We start from the raw sequence: 24578 nt of genomic DNA, 5'->3' as shown, positions 1-24578 counted from the left end.
TGTGTCTTGTCTCCTGAGTAACCTTCACGGGGAAGAGCTCTAAGTCCCCCAACCCGTTCTGTCCTACAGGAGAGGACACCATGTATGCCAGATCCCTGGGTGCCAAGAGAAAAGGCTAAGACACCAACTGGCTTCTCCACAGAGCTGTGTGAGGCATTGATCAGATCCCCCAAAACCCTGAAGCTCCAAACTAGTGGCTATTTATGGTGAACCTAGAACATGAATGGACACTTATGTTGTGGTGAATAGTTTGGAGATCTTAAGGATGTGGTTAGGTTTTGTATAGCTAGGTATTACTATAGGGTTACTACAGTAGGGTTGAGCCTTACTATAGTAATTTGATATACAGCTTTTCTTAACTGTTTTAGTTTTAATTACATGAATCTTCTGTACGTTGCCAGCATATTTACAAACTACCAAAGCCAATCTCTCCCAATAGGTCCTCAGCAGGAGTAGCAATGACCTCTGCCTTTGTCTTTCAGGCAAACCTCAAAAAAACAAAACTGTTTGATTTAAAAGCTTTAGTGTTTGATTTAAACTACCCATAACATTTACTAAGGCTTAAATAAACAAGACTTTAGAAATTATGACAAAATTCATTACTGCTACCCTCCGTCGGTTTTTAATAGAATGGCTTATTCTAACAAGGAGCCCAAACCAATCAAATGTTAACTGCATCCCCCCCCGGCCCCGCCTCCTTCCCGCCTCGGGCGGCCGCGCGCGGCCCTTGCGCCGTGCAGCTCCGCCCTCCCGCAACGGCCGCTCCTCGTGCGCTCCCGCTGCGCCGCCGCGTTACGGGAGGGCCCGCCGCGCGCTCCGTGTCCCACGCGCGCGTCCCGCCCCTCACCAGGACCAGGCGACTCGAGCGCGGCGGGGCGTCGGCGCTCGGGACAGCCGGAAGTGGCGTGTGGCTGGGGGCGGGGCTGCGGGCCGCGTGGGGCGGCTGGGGCGCGCGCCGTTAGTGCCGGCATGGAGGCTGAGGGGGAGATGGTGGCGCAGATGGAGAGCCTGGGCTTTGAGCCCGGCACCGAGCAGGCGGCCGGCACGGAGGAGCCCCCGCGCGAGGAGCAGGCGGTTAGCGTGGAGGGGCTGCCAGGCCGGGAGCAAGCAGTCAGCACGGAGGGGCCGCTGGGTGAGGTCAGCATGGATGGGGTACCGGGCCAGGAACGGGCTGCCGGCATGGAGGGAGCGCCGGGCGAAGAGCAAGCGGCGAGCGCGGACGGGGCGCCGGGCGAGGAGCAGGCGACCAGCACGAAGCGGGAGCTGGACGAGGAGCAGGTGGTGAACATGGAGGGGGGTCTGCGCGAAGAGCTTGCGGCCAGCACAGAGGGAGCGCCGAGCGAAGAGCAGGCGGCCCAAACGGACAGGGCGCTGGGCCAAGAGCAGGCGGCAAGCGCGGAGGGGGCGCCGAAGCCCCGGGAGGGCGGTGGGGAAGAGCAGCGCCCGCCGCCCCCAGCTGGGGCAGCGCCCTGCTCACCGCCGTCTGAGGATCCCAGCGGGCCCCCGCCTGCCGCCGCCTCCTTATCGGACTCGGACAGGTGGGTTTAGCCCCGTGTCTAGGCCGTGAGGGCCGCGTCTCTTTCCGCGGGTCGCTCGTTCACCGGAGGCCGGCGGTCCTGTGGCTCAGCGTTCTCGGAGCGGGGTGTCCGGGTCCGCCCCCCTCCGCTGCCACACTGTTGCAGCTTCTGTAGCTTTCCCGTTAAGGATGACGTTTTCAGTTATGTTTCAATAGTAGTTTTATTTTTGAATTAATAAGTCTCCAATGACTGTAATGCTAGACGATTTAATGAGAACATGAGTTTGGTGTGGTGGCCTGTAGACCATCAGGTTGGTTGCGCCAGTGTGTCTGTTTGAATTCCATTTGATATGGTCCTCACAGGGTGCTTCTACATCACTTGTGACAAAACACCTGGAGTGTTATTGCTGAAAAAAAAAAAAAAAGTGTAGGATTCAAGGTAAAGAATCTGCAGATTTTAACTCATGTTCTAGTTTTGGCATCTTGTTGGAAAAGCTCATTCTTGACTTGCATTTTTTGTTTATAAAAGGTTCCATCTTCTACTTGTGTCTGTGTATTGGTGTCCAGTATAGTTGGTAAAAAGTAACTTTGGTTAGATGTGGGCTCTGTTTCAGTCTTAGAAGCTTGCACACTCTGTCAGTTTTACTGAGTTTTTGTGGTTTGGGGCCATCGCAGCAAGCTAGGTGTGGCTCCTTCTAACTAGTGAAGACTGAAATGAAGCGTAAGTATCTCCACTTAATAAGAAGATACTGAGCTTTGTTAGCAGCTGATGGGATAAATCTTGACTTTGCAAGTACTTGGTTTGCTTTGTTCAAAGTTTTCCTAGAACGTTGAGGTCTGATCTAGAGTGAAATTCCTGACCTATAGCAAAGGTTTCACCTGTAGTCTTTTTTACTTCCAAATCTATAATCTGATTTTTTTTATTTTTTTTTTTTTTTTTTTTTGGCTTTCTGCTATATTGATTTTGTTCCAGTAAGTCCATATTTGGCTATTTTCAAAAGGTTTGTTTGGAGAGATGCTCTTATTTGTCAGCAATTATCGAAAAAAAAATGCAGCAACAGTTGCTAGCAGTTGTTAGCATTTGCCCAGAGCTACTAGAGCTATGGTTCTCAGATTTTTTTTTTTAATTATTATTTATGGTTTTGTCGACTAGCTTGTAAGTTCAGGAAAGATTGCTGTTCCTCTATATACAAATGTAACCGTTTAAGAAAAACATATCTAGTAAGCAAAGGTATTTGAGTAATTTATAATCTATCCACTCTTTTTATCTCTGATGTACAAGTCTATGTTCTAACTCCTGTGTTTGTTTTGTTCAGTGATACGGATTCAGATAGTTCATCAAGTACGTCTTCTTCTTCATGTTCTCCTTCAGTAGTTTCTGACGAAGATGATCATCTGAATGGGAAGGATAACAGATCTTACTGTGTTAAAACAAAAGATGAGTTGCCTATCGATGTAAGTACAGTGTGTTATCTTTTAAACCCTTTTCTAGTAACCCAACTTAAAATATTTTAACTTAATATATTTTAAGTCATTGCAGTACTTAATGATTGAATGTAAGTTTTTATACTAATTCAGATACAGCACAGTTAATTACTTAAAATGTCCTATTTTTTCAGTATATTAAGACCCCTCTGAAGGTTCATATTTGTGTAAAATCAGAATTGTAATTAACAAAAACAAATTTCTGGATAAAATTCTGGATCTTTTAGTACTTTTTTTTTTGTTTGTATATTGCAGGCTTTCATCATCCTTTCTCTATGTGAGAGACTTGAAGGTCTGATATGTCTTGCAGTCATATTTCAAATATGTTTAGCCTTGAGGTAAAAATTTTGGATGTTATATTAAGCCCCACAGAGGTTCAGATTACATTGCCTCTACTCACTTAAGCAAAATTATTAGAGCAGTCATAGAAATGGTTTGCATTTGTTTTATTCTGCAATTTTTGTTACAGCACTGTTTTATTTATTGCAGATCAGAGCTTTAATTTGCATCAAGATACTGTCTTTTGGCTTTGGTTCTCATAAATGCCGTACTCATTAAGTTTTGCTGCCCTTATTGCTCATTATCTCAAAATTAAGAGGCTGAAAGGAATGAGTTTTAGTAATAATCTGCTAATGGATAATTAGTTATGCATCATTTTTAATGGATTACAAATAAAAGGATAATGTAACACTGCAGTGTCAATTTACATTGACAGTATATCTTCAGCTATTATTCTGTAGATCTCTCCCCTTGATAAAAATGGTTTATGGAATGAGAAATAAGCCTGATGGAAGGGTACAAGAAATTATTAGAAAGGTAGAGAAAAAACCTCTGAAGAACAGATGCATTTGGATACATTTACCTTTGCTTCAGTGCTCTGTAACAGTTTGTAATGAAATGCTAGATGACTCTCTGGAAAGGCTGAGGCATTGACACACAGTAGTAGTAGCAACATCAGGATATGGGAGTATGTTGATAATTCTTGAACTGTTGCTGTGCAGATACCTGGAGTAAATAAAAACTCTTAGGATTTTCTTTTATCCCTGAAATTAATAAAAGATTAAGAAATACGCGTAACATTATGTTCTGAAGGATTAAAATATCAAAGCAATTGCTGCTTGCGTGTGCTTTGATTTGAAGTATGATTGATAGTAGAACCATTTTAAGTAGTTCTATTAAAACAATTTTACAACACTGGACTTCTGAACAAAAATCCTTCCTCAAGTAGATGTACTTATCAGGTTTTATTTACCTTTTATCTCAGTTACTTAAATAATGTTAGTCTCAAAATGCTTTGCTGATCTGCTCTTTTGTCTCATTAGCTTACTAGCTTCAAGTCCAAGTGCTTACAGAACATTGTCTTCCTTTTAAGTACTGGCCTGGTTAATTTCATTGGCTCAGCAAAGCTATAGCTTTTTACCTGTGATAGTTGATAAGAACTGAAGCTCTAGCAACTACTTTATTTACTCTATCCTGTACTAAGCCATTCTACAGTAATAGGCTAATCTTGCATAGACTAATTCTGTGTAAGATATTGTAGATTGTCTTATGTAAATTTGATGGCATACAATTGGCAAATTAAAATGTATGATTAGTCTTTTGGTAAAAGTTCCTAACTAGCTAACTTGCTAAAGCATGGGTGAAAGATAAACTATTTAACTGGAGTATGTGCTTAGGGGGAAAAGCATGCACATATTAAGGAGTGCTAGTGGAACTGTTTTGGAAACCTCTTGCTTTGAAGTGTAGAACTGACAGATATTGTGTACAGTATGACAGTTTACCAATTTGAGATTTTGGATCAAAATCCCCAACCTAAGAAGGACATGGACCTGTTGGAGCGAGTCCAGAGGAGGGCCACAAATATGATCAGAGCACCTCTCCTGGGGACAGGCTGAGAGAACTGGAGTTCTTCAACCTGGAGAAGAGAAGGCTCTGGGAAGACCTTACAGCAGCCTTCTAGTACCTAAAGGGGCCCTAGAAGAAAGCTGGAGGGAGACTTTTTACAAGAGCATCTTGTAATAGGACAAGGGGTAATGGCTATAAACTAAAAAAGGACAGATTTAGGTTAGATATAATGTAGAAATTCTTCACCATGAGGATGATGAAGCACAGGAACAGGCTACCCAGAGAAGCTGTGGATGCCTCATCAGTGGGAGGTTGAATGGGACTTTGAGGGTTGGTCTAGAGGAACATGTCCCTGTCCACGGCGAGAACATTTGAACTGATATTTAATGTCCCTTGCAACCCAAACCATTCTATGATCTTAGCTTTTTTCCTTCTGTATTTTTGCCTTTGACTTGTTCTGGCTTCCATGACTCAGTTAAGTCTTAGCAGTGGAGTTGGTTTAATGTTGGAAAACTTACTGTCCTGTAGAAGGTATGGTGTTTCTATCTGAATTCGCATCTGGGCTTTAATGCTATATTTTCTGATCTGATAAAGTGTTTGCTTCTGTTTGGTCTTTGTGTTGCTCTAGAAGCCTTTGCCAAGCACTTTTGCTAAGAGTGGAGATGTATCAGGTGAAGTTTTGATAAGACAGGGTAAGATTCTTCTATCGGAGAGAGATTTTATTTCTTGGCGATGGCCTTTAAAAGTGCAGTTCAGTGCTAAGGTTTGAACTCTACTTCCAAATTCATATGATGTTGAACTTGAAGATAGTTTTTACTCTAGTTGCCCTTACCTTGTATTCCACATAGTCCATATTGAATTAACAGCATTACAGTATATACATAGAAATCTTATGAGTAAATTGGAGGTAGATTATATGTTTGATGTTAATCAGCCTTTGATAACAGATTTTGATGCTGACACTTGAGGAAAAGGCTCAATTTCCATATTGTTTGTGCAGTATTTATTTGTGTATCTGAAGCTTGGCACTTATTTCCAAACTATTGCCTAGGATTATCCGCTTTTACCAAATACGACTTCTAGCCAGAACTAATTTTCTCTTTAAAGATCATGACAACCCATACATCTTCTATAATCTGAGTTGTGGCATAAATGGACAGACATTTTGTATGTAATATTTTTCATAGTATTTTATCTCTTGCTATGTACATTTTTCTTCTGTTGTGCATTGAATGTGGTTACAGATTGTCTTTTGTTTTGATTGCTGATTATCAAATTGTTGTGTTGTACATGGAACTTAATTTATTTAACCTGAAAGTTAAAAAAATTAACAAAATATCTAGCAGTTATTGGTTTTCTCTAGTTGAATAAAATTGGCTTCTACTTCAGTTGCGCTGGAAATGTGTATAGTAGTATCTCAATAGAATAGGTGCCTTCAGAAGTGACATTCCTCCAAGATGAGTTCATTTAGAATTATTCTGAACAAGACAAATCAAACTATAGTTTTTAAATTAAGTCTTAAAAATGCTAGGAGGTTTTTGTAATTGTCAAATTTAAGCAAGAAAGAGATGAAAGTCTTTGTGTGATAAGATTATATTCTGAATATTTATTTGGTATTTTCAGGAGCTGCCTCCTGTTGAAGACCTAGCAATAATTCTTCCTGATAATGTTGAACTGAAACTCTTTGGGACAGTTTCCAGCATCATTGAGAATCTAGGTAGGCAAGATACGTTTGCTTTAGTTTTAATTAAAATGATTTTTGTATATCTCTGCATTAGTTGTGTACTTAACTGTTCCCTGAAAGTGTTAGTACTGCAGCATTCTGTTTCAGGGAGTAACAAGTTGCTGAATGAGAACTCAAACTACCAAGTGACATTTGTATTGTATTCCATTTTAGTTGGCTTATGCCTTTTAAAGATGTAAGATGCTACAACTATTATGAATGTATTTTTGTGTGACTTTCATGTTCTGATCTTTACATAAAAGCCCCTTTTCACCGTCTATTAGGATCTTTTTATTCTAGCAACAATAAGATTGATAATTTGCAGTATTTTAAGAAATCTTCCAGTTGTACATGCTATATTTGAATTGTCTCTGGAGGTACAGGAAGTGTACAACTGGAAGTACAGATGCAGTCCCACGTGCTTGCTTGTTAACATATGAGGACAGGAAAAAGGCTTACTTCTTTAGCCAGTGTAGCAGTGCTTGAGCAATTGGCATATTATGTATATTATGTGGTTTGGTTTTTTTTTTTGTTTGTTTTGTTTGTTTGTTTTTTGTTGTTTTTTTTTTTGGTGTGTGGTTTTTTTTGTTTGTTTGGTTTTGTTTTGTTTTTTTTAACTCATCTCACTTTCGGCACCTTGACTAAATACAGACTGCCAGTTTTGGCAGTCATAGGAGAGCATGACTAACATGGTATGTAGGTGCTGGAAGGCAAGCTTAATGGGATTGAGATGTACACTGGACGCAAGCCTAACTGCAGGCAATATGCATTTAGGGATATTTTCAGATATACTTGGGACCTCAGTTTTTGATACGTGAAATCAAAGTTTTGCTGAAGCTGGTATTAATAAATATCCATGGTATGGTTATATTTAAGCTTACTTCAGGTGTTCCATTTTGCTTGATCTGCTTTCAAAGCAATTTGCTTGTGAAAATTAGAAACAAAGTTCAATGTGAAGTATTTATGTTGAATGGGGTACAAAAGAATTAAAGCAGATATCCATTTGCTATTCAATTTTCTTATATTGTAAAAGACTCTGGGTAATACAGGCAATTCCTTTACAGTATATTAGTTGTTTTTGTTGGTTTAGAGTTAGATTTAATTCATGTGCAGGAAGCTGTCTTGAGAATGTGGAAGGTAGTAGTCTAGTCATTGTTCTATCATTATACTTTGCCCTTTCTTGCTTATTGATATTTATGGGGACTTGAAGAAAGCTGTTTACATCTAAAGTCATAGTTTGAAAATAAGTTGAGAGAAGTGGTTAAATCATAGTTTGCAATTATTTTTGATCTAGTATGTAAATGTTTAAACAAAGCTGTTTTTAAAGACTTCAATTATGAAAACTGTCCTTAATTTCTAATCCTCTTTGGTGTCTATAACCTTTTCAAATCCTGTGCATTTACTGCCAGGTGAATTTTGGAGTCTGTATCCTATTTTACGTAACTGAAATATATGAATTGTTGAACTTGGATTGGTTGGTGAAAGTTAGAAACCAGACTAATAATCATTCATGAAATAAAACTATAAGAACGGAATAAAACCCCATGATATCCTTGTTATTTTTCTGCTTTTACCACCTTGCTTTATGACTTCTTTCTACATGTTTTCCTTTATTTTAATTTCTTCTGGAAACAGGTGTCTGAGTGGCCTCAGTTTCAATTGTTTTGTGGCTGTATTGGGGACTCTGCCATCTATAATAATTGTGGGTTAGTTTTTGAACTAAATTGATACCTGTGTATACAGGGAGGTCGAGGCCTCATTTGGAAATCTCAAATACTATTTTGGCACAATTGGTGTCCTGAACACTGTCCCTTTGTATCAGAAATCTCTGCTGTTCTCTGCAGCAAGCTTCCAGGTTCATCAGTCTGCAGCATGTGATACCTATAAGTTGGCTATTTCATACTATGAGGTTAACTGAAAGCTATGTCAGTTTAGATTCATAATTGCTTCACACCGGTTAAAAGGAAGATGACAGTACTTTCTGTGAACTTTTCCTGCTCAGTGTATCAGAATTTAACAGAACTCTTCCTGTGTTTTGCTTCAAGGTACTTACAGGAAAATTTCACTGTGTGGGTTGTAGCCTGGAAAGTAAACAGCTTTGGTATATATTTGAAACCTGCCCTGGGACTGCACTTTCGGCCCTGGAAGAGTAGAAGATGCGGATTTTGGGTGGGTGGGGATAGGGGAGGTATAAGTCAAATAGTCTGCAAGTGATAATGTTTCTCCTGGGTTTTATGGGACTGGCATGACTTATGTTTTTAGAATATTTTTGTTAGCCTGCTGGAAAACTAGGGGCTATGTGCAATCAGTCAAATGGAGCGCATTTTGTGGAAGTTTTTGGTGTGTGTTTAGAAATTCAGTGAACTATTAAGCCTGTTGCATTGTCACAGGCTTGCTTGGCACGTCACAAGGTGCTTGCAGATTGAAATAGTAACAAAGCTGGAGTTTTAGCTTGATGAGATGTTTATTGCTTTAAGTCTTGTTAGGTAAGTTTAGCAGTGATAATCTTGTTAGTTTCTATTTGAGTGACACTAAGTGCTTGGGTGACTATTTGATGATGGAGAGGTATTGAGAATGCTTGAGTGTTCTGTTGGTTTAGAGGTAGAAAAGATTACCTTCAGAATGAGAATTTTTGAGTGTAATGCCTCTAGGCCTCTGTATTGACAGCTTTATGCATAATTCCTGCTGAACATAAAGGAAGACCCAGTATTTCTATAGGCTAAAGCAACAAATGTGGACTACTACCAACGAGGAGAGTGAACTATTCTAAAAATTTCAGTAAAGAATAAACTCTTTCTGTCTCTTGAATCTGGAAAGACTAAAAAAGAAGCAGCCTGTATATTAAATAATGTATTTAACAGAGGAAGAACATGCTCTGTGTCCATTTATAAATGTTTAAGTCTACTAAGTGTTACAATTTCATATTTTCAGCTACTGGAATGACTTGCTCACTCTGACCACTCATACCATCATTAATCATTGATAAGGCCCAAATGTAATATAAAACTGTTACATGACATTAAATTACAGAAATGTATTTCAAATTGTATATCTGCATACAGAAATGACGCTAGCAGTTGCTACTGTGACTGGACTGACATCATTTGTGTTCTGATCTAATTCTTATGACTTACAAGGGCAAGCTGTAATGAATAGCCATCTCCATTCTTTTTTCCAAGGAGAATTTCATTTGGAATACTAAGAAGGCAGAATATATCTGTGCTCAAAAAACACAGATTATTGCTGCTGTGCACTTAATTAAGAAACATCCTGGGTAAATACAACACGTATATCACATATCTGAGACTTCTCTTTTGCACCTATTATCTGGTTTCCTTTCTTCACCCCAGAGAACAATAACTCTGTAACAAGCATAGATCTTACCACTTATATATACCTGGAGAAGGCATGTATGATTGTAAGTAGTTTTGTGTGTGTGCAAGAATTTTCCAGTGAAGCTCTGTGAACTTGAATAGACAAATAGTGGAGTGGCTTGTTATGTTTCTCTGCAGTTAACTACATATTACTGTTGAAACAAAGTTCTAATTATTTTTTTTTCCATTTCAGTAATAATTGAATCAATGAGAGGCCTACCTCCAATAAATGAAGACAGCATAATTTTTAAAGAAGATCGGCAAGCAGCAGGAAAGGTGTGTGTAAAGCGTAAAAATCTGTTATTTTGATTTAAATTAAAAATATTCTTTTATGTTGCAACAAGTAGTGTTGAAGCTGACTAAATGAAAGATGTTTCCTTGATATGTAGTTTTTGTTTGAGCTTTTGACTCTTGCTATAGTCATCTATTTTTTTGTTTTCTCAAGAATTCCTAACCTGGAATTCATTGCATCCTTACAGAGTTACAGTGTGCAATGAGTTCCTATTTTATGAACGTGCTCATGGAGAGGAAGAGGTTGCTTTTAGATGTATCATGCCTTGAGTAACAGGTTGCGCTCTTTTGTTGCCAGGAGTTGGGGGCAAAGATCAGAGAAATCAGAGTAAAGTTTCAGGAAAAATGGGGAATGTTTACATATCTATGCCCTGCTATTCCGGTTTAAGGCCGATGTGTGCTTTATGCAAGTATAATGAGGAATATTTGCTGAGAGGGATGTTGCATTGAATTTTCTGTGTTTTCTGGGGAAGGAAAACCATCATTTAGAACAGTTACTACTGTAACATCTTTGAATGCTAGATGTGAGTGAAACAAAAAAACACAGCCTGAATTTGCAGCTGTTCCGTACAAGATTTCAGAATTCTCTATTCTCTATGGAATTGGGGAGCAGACAGGAACTGACATAAAGGCATCTTGTAAAGGTGAACTTTGAGGAATAGATGATTGTTCCAGATGCAAGATATTTGAAGGCATAACAGAGAGAGAACAGAGCAGACAGTGGAAAGAGGTGCAGTTGGGTAGGCGAAGGCAACATCAACTTACGAGAACTTTTCCAAATTATGACTTAAACAGTAGCTGGGGAAATATACTGTCAAACAAAATGTGCTAGTAAAACTGAAGCATTAAAGTAACTATGTTTTATACTGCTTTTTGAAGATATCAACCTTCTTAAATACAAAGCATCTTAAAGCTTCCCAGTTGTCTAAATGAAATTAGCTACCTACTCTTGGTGGTTTATTTTAACATTTTTTTTTGTTTTTCAGATATTTGAGGTGTTTGGTCCTGTTTTGCATCCCTTTTATGTGTTGAGATTTAACAGCTCTGAGCATATAATAGCAAAAGGTATTACTGTGCAAGATAGCATGTATTTTGCTCCATCAGTGGAAGACTTCACCCAGTATATATTTGCAGAGAAACTAAAACAGTGAGTTTGACTTTTTTTCTTATCTGGTTATAATGTATTTTTTAAGATAAGTAAAAATCCAGGATTTAAGTTTAGCCTTGAGTGAGAAACTGTAGGACTAAGCTTGACACTAAAACTTTTGGTTTTTTAGATATTCTTAATTGTGTTGTAGTAACGAAGTTGTACTGTTTTGTCTTTCAGAACAGTACAGGTAGCTGTAAACTACAAGCTTCTAAAGTGTTATAATTGCTAAGTTTAGTGGCTTCTTATTCAATTTAATATATTAAGCTCTCTTGCTTTTCATGTTTCTTTGTTACCTAAAATATCATAATCAGAAAAACATTCATTGGTACTTCCTTCCCCCACATGCTCACACAGACACACATGCATGGGTTTTGTGAACTGAACTTTCCAGATTTTGTTGTTCTGCAGCTTGTTGTTTAGTTTCATAATTTAAAATAAATCTGTTTGAATTTTGAACAAGTTTGTATTTATATACTATTTTGATTTCATGTTACAAGGCCAGAACTGAAATTTAATTATCAATAAATCTGTTGTGCAGTTGAGGAATAACAATTATCTATGAAAATTACCTGCTGTAAATTTGGGAGAGAGGGGGATTTGAGTGACAACGTACTATCATGCTCAGGAACTTCTCAATAGTATTGGTGTATCCTGGTCTGCCTGAGGAAAATATTGTGACTTGTTGCCATTTTAAAGGAAGTATACTCAAAGATACAGAATAAGAAATAAAGTGTAATAAATGACTACTAGATATTAGTGTTCTACTTATAGTTACTTCAGACAAATATTAATCAATAGGTTAAAAAAAGTCCTTTGTTATACAAGAGACTTAGTCTCTGTTAGGATTAGTTCTCATCTGACTTTCAGTATTTTCTGACTCTAGCCAGTAATATTAATGTCTGCATTAATTGCAACTCTGCCAGTATTCATGCTGAATAATTTTTTTCGTTAGTCATACATGTGGCTAGGCCTGCAGGAGTCTTTTTTTAAATTATTTTTTCCATCCTTACGAATTTCTGTGGAAGCAACAAGCATATTTTTATTTTCAGTGAAGACTAAAATAGATCACTTTCTCACTCTGCTGCTTGGGTTTTTTTGTTTTTTTTTTTTTTCTGCAGCATTTTAATGCCAGCTGGTCTTTGATTTGTGCCATTAAACTCTGTTGCTTAACACAGTAACTGCACAGACTTTTTTCCTCTGCTTACTATATCAAGAACTGTGTGCCATACTCAGCATCTGAGATGTGAGACTCATGTTTTAGTTTGTTGCATGCCTTGCAGCTAGTTTTGGGAACTGTCTGTCTTTCGGTAGTACTTCACTATCATTCGTGGTACAAAATTGAACATTGGGTAAGATGTTTCACTCCATCATGACGTATCAGTGCAGCTGAACAGTGCATCAGACACTGTTTCCTGCTATGCGTTACAGTCAGCAGTGTTAACACCTGTGTAATCTGATGTAAACCATAATTTCTGAATAATGTGACTTAAATTACATTTTACTGAAACAATGTCTTATTTCTGAGTTTTGACAGTAAAGCTTTTGTGAGGCAATTAGTATTTCTCGAAGCTGCCTTTTAACAAACTAGGTGTCATTGAAAAAGGAAAAATAATTTTGATTCCTCATCTGTGCTGTAATGTCTATGTAAAGAAACCAATATGGACAGCATGGATAGTAGAAAAGCAGAGCTTTAGTCATTGCTTCACAAGAAGGCTTTTGGACCTTAACACATTGTAAATTTGATGACCAGTGACTTGTTTTCTGCTTTTTGTTGGTCTGGCTGTGCAGACCTGCTTGTGAAGTAGCGTAGGCTTGAAGTTTTAGAACTGCTACTCAAAACTGTGATGGTACTTTGAAAAGGAATCAGGATTGAGATCTGAAAGAAATCTTAAGTTTGAAGCTTCTTCTGAAATCTGGCATGCAATCTGCTTGCATTGTGCAAAGTTGCAGCGCTGTGAGTAAGCCTTACACTTTATAGCAAAATAAATGAAAGTGTAGTGTAAAAATTCCTGAATGCAATATAATTTGTTGCTAAAAATAGATGTGTTTTATTGCCTGAAACACAAAGTAATTCTAAAGAAGCTCATGTATTTTCATGATTCCTCTGTTAGACTTTAATGATTCCTTTTGTTAGACTTTGAGATCTTACGGTACCTGAGTCCGGAAGACCGAAATTACTATCTCGTTCTTTTCAGAAGATTATTAAGTATCTCAGAGCATGAAAAGTGTGTTGTGTTTTGCTGAAATGGGGAAGGCTGCCTTGAGAGAGAGAGATAAGATGCCCTGAAGAATTTACAAGGTCTAAATTTTGCTGTCAGTAATACTGCATATGGTCTAACGACCACACGTCTTGGAGGTTCTCATGTACTCTGGTATTTCTGGTAGGCATTTATTGCCCCAAAATAACAGGATGAGAGGGAAAAAACAAAGAAGTTGTTTCATAATTTAAAAAGTGTTACCTTTTGTTATTGCATAGGTAGAGAGTTTTCTGCAGTTGAGAAATTACTCCTATAGAGCACTTGATCTTTCTTTCTTCCTTGTGACATTTTCTTCTGATTGAACTTCAAAATGGCTCGCATGCTAATATGATTTGCTTATAATCACAAATGTGGAGGGTCTTTATGGTTTTCTAGTGACGTGGAGACTGAGCTTTGGTTTTATGGTTAGAGGTTGAGGCACAAACTACCTCCAGATGACTTACCAGCATTCTCATGGGCAGCCTTCGACTAAGGACCTCCTAAGTCTAGGCTACCTAGAGCCAGTGGTTATGTACTTTGATGTAGCTATTGCTGCTTGATTGTCGTTGATTTGGTGAATACATAAACCCCTCCTTGGTTATTAGAGCACTGATGAAAGACTTTTCACGCTGAACATGTTGGTATTTTTAAATATCTAGTTCTGTTTTCAACTAAGAATTTTTGGTTTTACATAGTTTGTCTGTGTAGGTGAACATTGTGTCTTCACGTTTCAGACCAAAATATATTAAATTTGTGAGCAGTGTGGAAAAACCTTCCACAGACTTCAACAGGATAGTTGAAATTTCTTCCACAAATTTTTTGCTAATCAAAGAAATGACTTGATTTTTAGTGAAGTTCTTTAAGTGGTGGGTGAAATAAATGACACCACTTCAAATTAATTTTGGTGCTTGTCAGGCATTACGATTGAGCTTTTTAATTTCATATTTACAATTTAATAGAAAGTGAAACCTAACCTATATTAATAGAATTGTAAACCAAGCTTAGACTTTTTTTTTTTCCAAATTCAGTTCACTATAGGTGTACTTAAAACCTGTGTCCTACTAGACTAGCTCATTGTCCTTTTGAACTGGAGATTTGTATTCTGAAACTAGAAGAGTAAGAAAGCTTATGACTAGTCAGCAGTTAGCATAAGTTGCAGTGAACTACCTCAATTGAGGTTCAAAGCACTTTAGTCTCAAAAGGATGTTTTGAGAGAATATTGATCAAGCTTAATATTAGCTGGGTGAAATGTTCAGTCTTCACTTAAGTAGGAAGATTTTTCAAGTGACATAAGTAGTGAAGTTCTAAGTTGACACAGACATTACTATTCACTTAGAAACAACATTAAAAAACAAATGCCACTTGTAAAACTGCCAGTTCATAGTGTAGGAGATCTGGTACCTTGAACAAAGTGTTACCCTATTTGCTACAGTACGGTTCTTGCAAATTATTTCTAACCTGGAATAGGTTCCTACTACATGACTCCAACAAGAGATGTTCCATAGCCCACTTACACCATTTTCTTTCATCTTGATTGTCTAATTGTGTGTTGTTTTTGTTTGTTTGTTTTCTTTTAGGGAAAAAGGTTCAGATGCTTCTTGGAAGAATGACCAAGAACCACCACCTGAGGTAACTATATATTTTTTTTTTAATTTGTTGTTTTTTATTACATAATATATATGTTGAAAAAATTATGCACAGAGTAAGTAATTAGCAAGGGTTTTTTTATGCAGACAAGAGTTGGATGTACCTGTTTTCTTCATTGAACAGAAGGTCATGCTTTTCTTGGAGAGGTTTCACAGTCAGCGTAGAGTACTAGCTGTCTTTCTATCCTTACTTTTTGCAGTTGGGAAAATGTATATCTTCAGTTCCTCAAGTCCTTTAAGAATATGTTTGACAACCTGAATGTTCAGCTTTGACTAGCAGTGCTTTTACCTTACCGAATAATTTTTCTTCCGCTAGGGAATTTTTGTTCTTGCTCTTCTTTCAGTGCAGCTCTCTCTTTTCCCTTGCCACAAGCAAATGTTTGTCTTCAAAGGCCTTCTAATACTCTGCAAACTGTACTACTTGGGTGTTTAATCTGTCTCCTTTGTTACATTAACTTGACACCTCCTCTGCATTCTTTGAATGTTTTCTTAGTAAAATTTCTCTACTGTTTGTTATTATAAAACACTAGTTTTATGGGAGATGAGCTTCTTCCATACAAAGGCAGTCATACATGATTGTGTAGAAGGAGAGCTCCTCTCAGCTCTTGACATACTTACTGTAGGATCTGTAAGATTTACGCAATGACATCCAGGCTTCCTGTCCAGTGCTCCTTAACTTGACTCTTAACTATACTTTTTTCATTACTATTCTCTTTTTCGATAAGAATTGCAAGGCTGATAGCTTTATTGAGATATTTTCATTAGATTTGTTTTCTAGCTCGAGATTTCTGTCACTTTTCCTTGCAATTTCTACTTGAAGCGTATTTTAATCAAAACAGGTGAAATTCCTAGAAGCCTTGTGTTTACTACAGTATAGTATCTGTATCTGCTTGTTCTGAATCTTCTAAAAGCTTGTGTAGTTAGCATAGTTCTAAGCTATGTAGTATGTGCTTCTTAGTCTATATTTAAGTAGGAAAGTGTTTTTTGTGTGTGTTTTTGTTCTAGTGTTCTAACCAATTTTTAGAATATTTTGTTTGGAAGAGACCTGCAATGATCACTTAGTTCAACTGCCTGACTACTTCAGGGCTGACCAAAAGCTAAAGCATGTTATTAAGGGCATTGTGCAAATACCTCTTAAACACTGACAGGCTTGGGACATCAACCGCTGCTCTAGGGAGCCTGTTCCAGGGTTTGACCACTCAATAAAGAAATGCTTCCTCATGTCCAGTATAAACATGCCCTGGCACAGCTTTGAAGCATTCCCATGTGTCCTATCACTGGATACCAAAGAGATCAGCACCTCCCGCTCCAAGTCTCATTGTCTGGAAGCTGTAGAGAGCCATGAGGTCACTCCTTAGCCTCCTTTTCTCCAAACTAGACAAGCCCGAAGTCCTTAGCCACTCCTCATAGGACATTCCTGCAGCCCTTTCACCAGCTTTGCTGCCTTCCTCTGGACACATTCAAGGACCTTCACATCCTTCTTAAATTGTGAGCACCAGAGCTGCACACAGCGCTCAAGGTGAGGCCACACCGGTGCTGAATATTGTGGGATAATCACCTCTTTGGAGTGGCTGCTTGCACTATGCTTGCAGCCCGGGACATGGGTTGTTCTCGCAGCTTCTACTGCTGGCTCACACTGAGCTGCTGTCAACCAGCACCTTCAAATCCCTACTGCAGAACTGCTCTCCAGCCACTCCTCTCCCCATTTATACTTGTTCCTGATGTTGTTCCATCCTAAGTGCAGAATTGAGCATTTCTAAATTTCATCTAGTTGATTGCCCAATGCTCCAATCTGTCTGGATCCCTCTGCAAGGCCTCTCAAGAGAGTCAACAGCACCTCTTAGTTTTGTATCATCAGCAAATTTGCTAATGGTTCATTAAACTCCTGCATCCAGGTTGTTGATAAATATATTGACAGAAGTGGCCCTAGAACCGAACCCTGAGGAACACTGCTGCTGACCAGTCACCAGCCAGATGTAGCTCCATTCACTGCAACCCTTTGAGCTCTGCCTTTCATCCAGTTTTCACCTGGTGTACCATGAACCTGCTAATCCCACAGTTGGACAGCTTGTCCAGAAGGATGCTGTGAGGGACAGTGTCAGTTCTTGCATTTCTTCCCCACTCCACCCCCCCCTGCAATGGAACTAAGCTGAGCAGTGTTAACTTCTCTCAAAAAATGCTTCTCTGTCAGTTCTGTTAATTGCCTTCCTTTCCTGGGGAGACATCATCTCACAGAGAATCATGGTTTGAGACTTGTTTCATAGAATTGAACTGTAGGTATGTAATCAATAGAGATTTGAAAGACTCTGTATACTTAGAAACTTTTGGCTAGTCTTTGTATGTGAAAAAATTTTCTAGTGATGATGATACAAAATGTGCTGATTGGCTAATGGTGTGCTTTTTTTTTTTGTTTCTTAGTCATATTTTTAAATTTGCTAAGGAGATGAGCTTGTAAATTTAAGTTTGTAGTAGCCTAAGTAACTTTAAAATTTGTCTAAATGTGGTCAAGTCTTCTGCAGATATAGATCCATTGTTTTTTCCAAAGTTGGTATTTCATTTTCTATTCTTTTTCGTAATTGTAATTATGATACTGTGTTACCTTCAGGTTAGAATCTGAAAGTACAGGGGGAACTTTAGGTTTACTGTACTTCCCTGTAGCAAGGAGGCAAGCTTGAATGAAATCTGTGATGGCAAAGATGGGCAAACTTGATTGCTTTTATGATGCCTTTGTTTCCATGGCTGTTCTGACTTTGTGATATGTGTGCTCTGTTTTGGAGAAAACACCGCATCTAACATCCTGTAGTGTTAATTAAAATAATCTTTGGACAGTTTTGACAATAAGAGTTTACACTTAGATGTCCAAACTGTGATGGCTAATGAGCTGATAGAAAGTAGCTTTTGCTTTGAAGGGTATTGCTGTTGACAAGGGTGCAGGTTAAATTTTATGCTACTGATGTTTAAAATAGTCTCTACAGCCAGTCTTCTAGAGCCCTCAGCTGCCTCAACTTTTCTGGCCAGCTCCCACAGTAAACTGTGTGCAATTGCTAGAGTCAATTCTTTTTGTGATACTGTGAAGCTTTATTCTTACATGACGGTTAAATTAATCCATGTTACGCCTTTTATGCTTTCTACAGTAAGGTGTATGGTAAGTGTTCCTTTTCTGACAGGCTTGTAATTAGCCCAGCTTAACTGTAGCCTTGTCTTTGGGGTCATAGTATGTGATCTGTATGCTGCAAGGCTAGCAGGAGCAGAAAACTGTGATTGTGAGGCAGCTTTTATGGAGTGTTATGTGGAAATTAGCTAGCAACGGAAGGTGCCTGTTGTTCGTTATTTCTGCTCTACTGGAGGATGGCACATTGAAGTCCCGAGGAAAAGTAGGAGTTGGTGAAAGATTTTACTTCATGGTATACATCATCCTGTTGCATTCTTTGTGACTTTTTTTGAGTAAGAATATAATCCAGTTATGTAGAAGAGGAAATAGTTGTATTCGGAATTAACTTCTTTGTGGCTTTTCTGGCACTGTTTTAGTGCGGTGTTTTTGAGATTGTTACTCTGTACATACTGTAGAGATACATCAGTAAGCAGCAGAACCCTTCCTTTCAGACTTGAGAAGGGTGGGAACAAACCCTGCCTCTTAAAGTCATAGGAGTGAGGTGTTTTTGGAGAACTAGTTATGATAACAGATTTATTTCCTAATTCTAAATGTAAGCTTGGATTCAAAAGGTAGCAAAACCTTGCGTAACAGGAACAAAATGTTTCAGTGACATTGAATCTATTGTAAATGACAACATTTTCCAAAGCTGAGAATTCCTTTGGAGTAACATTGCTATTGCAAGTTTAATGGGAACAGTATTATTAAATATATACTACAGAAAATTCTCATTTAGTGACAATTTTAGACTAGAGATATTTTTAAATGTAGTTTAACTGTGCTGAGTTACATATTGGTTACCAAGATAATTTGAACCTACTTTAAAAATCCATATTTACTTCAGATACTCTGCAGTTTGCCCTTAAAAGCTTGTCCTTGGCAATAACTAGCCAGCTCCCTCAGAGATTCCCATTTTTTCCTAACATCTAGGCAATCAAAAATTTGTGCTCAGTACTTGAATGTTGCCAGTTCTAGGAAAATAATTTGTCTTATGAGATATTTGTGGAGTGTTAAGTTTTTGATTGTGTTGAGAACCCAGCTGAACGATGGCTCTTTGAATGCAAAATAGGGAAGTGCTGCTTTAATATTCTTCTAAGCTGACTGCAGGATGAACTGTTTTCTAAATTGTGTTCTAAATAATTATTTATTGCTAGAACTGAAGTTCTCTGTGCACTCTTTCTATGGCTTTTTTTTCTCTTTTTTGGTATTGTTTTGTTTTGTTTTTTTTACCAGGCCTTGGATTTCAGTGATGATGAAAAAGAAAGAGAAGCAAAACAGAAGAAAAAGAAGCTTCAAAGCCAAGGCAGGAAGAAACTCAGATCAGAAACAAATGCTTCAAGTGAGTAAATGCTATAGGAGAACAATGCTTTTATCTGTTAACTTGAGTTTGAAATGCACAATGATATGTATCTTAATGATTGGACTTTCATACAGTTAATCAGTGTTTCTGTGCTATTCAAAGTTATATTTGTGAATTTCTGGCTATAATCCTTAATTATTTTACAAGGAAAATGAAGGTTTTTTCCATTAAACTGTGAAAAGGAAATAGTATTAGGAGCAGGACAGTTGTCAGAGGAGATTCAAAGGCTCTTATGACAGTGTCAGCTGGCACACAGTGAGGATAGAGAACAGATGCCACCTTTTGGAGTTTCGAGCTTGCTTATTGCAGAGGTTATTTGGGCCCAAGTTAAGCTTCAGCCTCTGATTGCAGGTAGAAGACACAGAAAGTCCATGTACGTTTTCTGGAAACCCATTTTTTTGACAAACAGGGAGAAGACAAGTCTTCGATGGGGAATCTATTCCACTATCTGAAAAAGGAAGCTCTGCCTCACCCATGTCGTATAAATGCTCCTTTAAAATATTTGGTACTTGTGTAGTCCACTGAGAACCTCTTTGCTTACCTAACACGGTCATTAAATAAACAAACCTATAGTAATTTAATAAGCTATGTATAGGTTTTCATCATTTACATAGCCACCTTCACCTTCTTTCTTCCTGCTGTTGATAGATCTGTTGCAGGTGTATGCTTGCAGCTGTGCTCTGTTTGCAGTAACTAAATTTTTTGATCTGTCTTGTGCCTCTCTACCGACAAAACTTTTTGCATTTTGGTTGCTGGTTTTGGTTAAAATAATTTAAATCACATCCTTCTTTCTCTGTTCTCGTTGGTCTACTATTGTTGGATGCTTTTTGCACCACTCTTTAAAACTACTGACTCATCCCCTCTCCTTTTCTTCTTAATCTGCTGCTTACGTATCAGGTTGCTTCATCTGTCAGCAGCACAGTTGTTTCCTCCCATTGGTTTTCTTGGACTGACTCCTGTGAGTTTGCTGTTCTTTCTTTGTAAAGCTGCTAAACATTGCACTCCAGTGAACCCCTTTTCTCTTGATCTGGGCAGTTAGTAACTGTCCTGTTAACCATTTTGTTCTGTGTACAGTACATTCCTCACTTGTACCTTTTAAATAAAGCTGTGACCTTTCTTGGACTGACTTTTGTTCTATGGTTTTCACAGTTCTCCCTTGTGGGAAGGATCTGAATCATGCCATACTTTCATTGCTGATGCTTATTTTCCTCACCTCGTTTCTGCTTATCTAGCATATGGCATGTTTTCCACCATATCCTTATTCTGCCAGTATATCACACACCTGCCTTTGCCTAGGGCTTGCTGAGGCTGTTACTGAACTATGTTTCATAGCTGAGAACACAACGGGGGGAACTGTCTCAAGCTGTCAGGGGAGTATGGGTTACAATTTGCTGTGTTTTTCAGTAAATAACGTCGTATAAATTAGTGTGCAATTTAGTTTGGCTATGGAACTCAGCAACAAAGATATCTGGCAAATTGACTACAAACTCAGTCTCAGCTGGGGTTTTGGTTGCATCTTTATAAAACTCTAAAATGGGCTCATTATTATAGTCTTTGATAGGAGAAGAAAGAACAAAAATATTCACTCAAGTACTTTCACTTCAGTGCTTTAGAGAGGTGGACATGCACCAAAGGAGTCTAAGTCCTAATCCCCTTTGAAAATGAGTAGGAAATTTTGGTATCCAACTACCTTTCCAGACTTAGCTTTTCAAAGGTGAAAATGCATCTATATAGTCTAGTGCCAAGGATTTGGTCCATGTAGGTTCTTAAAATTCAGTGATTTTATGCAATGTTATATCCCTTTTTGCTTCTAGCCCTAAAACCCTTCAGAGATCATGTTTCAAGTTCTACCACCTTTTGTGTATCTTAGCAGCTCTTTGGAACACTTTCACTATTTCAATGCTCTTAATTTTATAGCGCTTATCTCCTTAATACTTTTATGGTATTTATATAAAGTGGCAGTACACTAGTAATGAACCTTAAAAATATGCTTACAGTGACCTGTACAGGGAAAAATTAATCTCTGAAAGGTGAATGCTGAAAGCTAATTGATACAGGCTACCTTTTTCTGATGGAGTAAGTTAATTTTATTAATTTGAGTTTTAATAATTTGTCCTGTGTCTGTGCTGTCATACCAACTCAGGTCAGAAAGCTGTAATGCAGTATTGATTTATCATTAGTTTGAAAATGTGTTGTTTTCAAATCTTGTTTTAAGCCAACTCTTCCAAAATACTCGTGGTTCAAATGTTCCTGTGATTCATTAATACAAATGAAAATACCTGGAGGGAAAGAAAATGAAGTTTATTTTTTTAATGACTGAATTTGAAACCCTCAGGATCATCCTTTGTATATTACTTTAATAAATCAAGATGAGTTACTAAACAGTAGACTTGCTAGTATTTTGTTGTTTATGTATTATTTGCTAGCTTTATTTGTTGATAGGATTACTTTTCAAATTTCCTTGACTTCAGCTGGAAAGATTTGTGATGACTAAGTTTCATCTGTCCAAAATAATATTAAAACTCTGTGTGTGTTTTTGGAATTTTTAAAAAATTATTTTAATCTTTTTTTTCTTTAAGGTGAGAATAAGGGACTTCATCAGTCAATGCAACAGCCTGCTTCAAGTTATTCAAGGGGGTACCATGGCAGAGGGTTCTCCAGGGATCCTTTTTTTCCTCCATCAGGCCCTCCAGGTTTTTTGAGACCACAAGGAAAACCACCACAGATGTACTCTTCAGACAACAGAATACATCAGGAGTCTCCAGTGTTTCCACAGCCTCATAGAAAAGAAAATCCAATGATGCAACAGTATCCCTTTCCTCCTCCAGTTTTTGATTCCGTTAATGATGTGCATCAGTTCCACCTTCCACCTTCAAATCCGAATATGGTTTGGGCAGGCCCAAACATGTACAACTCATCGTACCCATTCTTACCACCTCCACCGCCACCGCCTCCACCTCCTCCAGATAGCCATCCTTCTCACTTCAGGCCTTATTAGGTTTCCATAGATATTCATACAGAGCATTGCAGTTTAGAGGAAGAACAGTCTGCCAAGAACATATTACCTTATTTTGGAGATGTCATTTTTCTGCAACAGGAGAACAAATGCAGAATTTGATGCTTTGTGGGACATCCATAGGAAACTATTTTTTTTTGTATGTTTGGAGTTTCAAAAAAGAAAACTATTATAAAAATATTAAATAATGGTTTATTTTTGTAATATCTACTAGTTTGGGATGATAAATAAAAACTTTTTGGAGACTGGTATGTATTGGTGGAAATTATTTTGTAATAAATTTAAGAGTTTATATAATTATTGTCTAATAGTGATGAGGATATGTCACATAGATGGTATTTTAATGTATTTAGAGTGGTTGTATATTGCTATGCAAAACCATTTTTCTTGATTTCTGCAAGTTTTGAAATCTACTTGTATGGAAACTAAAAATCTGATAACTATTTTTTTTCCTAGCTTTGCCACTATGTATATAAGGTATAAACTCAGTCAACGCTTAATATTTCATTAATTTCTTGTTAACTAAAAGACTGGGACTGGATTATCATTTTTTAAATAGCTGGAGTAGCTAGCTCAGAACTTGGACCAGCAGCTGAATTACTCTGTCAGATGTAGTGTCCTACAATAGCTGTAGAAAATCAATGTATTTATTAGATGTTTGGCAATTATTTTATGATTTAGAACTCCATGGTATGGGGAAGTTAAAAAGCAGCATAACTTCTCTAACTTGTCCTTGCTCTTAGTGCAAAAATGACCGTAGATAAATACAGTGAATAGTCAGCCTTTCTAGGAATACGTCATCAGACCTGTCAGGTAGAGAAAGTATGCCATTTCAGAACTCCCTTTAAATTTGTGTCAAAAATGCAGGTAGTACTAGAAAGCTGTTTGATTGTCTTTACAGTCAAAATTGTCTCTTCTGAAATTATGAGATTCATCAGCTCTCCCAGCTTGTTTCTAGGAGGGGATTGGAATTGTCAACCAAAGACAACCTGAACCAACTTCCACCTGTCTAAAGGATCAGTCCTACAATTGCACTTCTGTAGTCTCCATGGAAGTGGCTCTGACCTAACTAGAATGGAAACCCTTACACTGCATGAAGATTTTAAAAAGAAAAAAAAATAGTGGGACACAGGCATCTTAAAGATGTTTTTTTTTTTTTCCTCTAAAGAAGCATTACCAGTTGTAATGGTTTTTTAATCTTTAATCAACAACACCATCATTCTGAACCATTGAACAGAACTGATAGAAGTGTGCAGTATGTATTTCTATTCTCAAACTCATTTTGACATTGTTACTTTGCATGTGTATTTAGAGGCTAATTAAGCTCTGCAGGTGTTGCTTGGACTTCTAATTCCAAATAACTTAAGAATGAAGCAAAAATTCAGTGCACAGAGGGAGGGAACATCTTGACAAGATGCTGCTACTGTGAGTTAAATTTTATTTACAGATTTCTAAAGGTTTCTGTAATACACTCAAATAGTTATTCTCTAGAACTACTATTTCTTAGTTGTGAACCTGAGACGGTTGTATAGATCTCAGGTTTTATGGCAAACAGGTACAGTGGCAACAAACTGTTTCAGAACAATAGCATTCCAGATATTAATGTTTAACTCAGTTCTTGCAGACTTTTTTTTTTTTTTTTTGCTAGTAAAAAGAATGTCCAATTCTAGCCTGTTTCTAATACTTCTGTTTTGGGGGAAAGGAGAAAGGGTTGAATTTCTGGCTGTTGAAACTGTAGCCCAGCTACTATGATTGCTAGTGATGGCTCACAGGCAAGAGTAAGC

General features: G+C 37.8%; 1 protein-coding gene across 1 annotated transcript; it reads left to right on the top strand.

The window, feature by feature from the left end:
- The first annotated feature begins 907 nt into the window (after positions 1–907).
- Positions 908–24556, top strand: NAF1 (nuclear assembly factor 1 ribonucleoprotein). Its single transcript, XM_082050767.1, has 8 exons — positions 908–1538; positions 2833–2971; positions 6470–6563; positions 10137–10219; positions 11221–11381; positions 15199–15250; positions 19652–19757; positions 22358–24556. The coding sequence occupies exons 1-8, from the start codon at positions 970–972 to the stop codon at positions 22774–22776; spliced, it is 1623 nt and encodes a 540-aa protein (XP_081906893.1). The 5' UTR covers positions 908–969; the 3' UTR covers positions 22777–24556.
- The last annotated feature ends 22 nt before the right edge of the window (positions 24557–24578 follow it).

The sequence above is a fragment of the Streptopelia decaocto genome (genome assembly GCF_964273445.1).
Source record: "Streptopelia decaocto genome assembly, chromosome: 4".
Classification (NCBI taxonomy): Eukaryota; Metazoa; Chordata; class Aves; order Columbiformes; family Columbidae; genus Streptopelia; species Streptopelia decaocto.
Note: the sequence above shows the minus strand (reverse complement) of the source record. Positions and strands in the feature narration are given on the sequence as shown.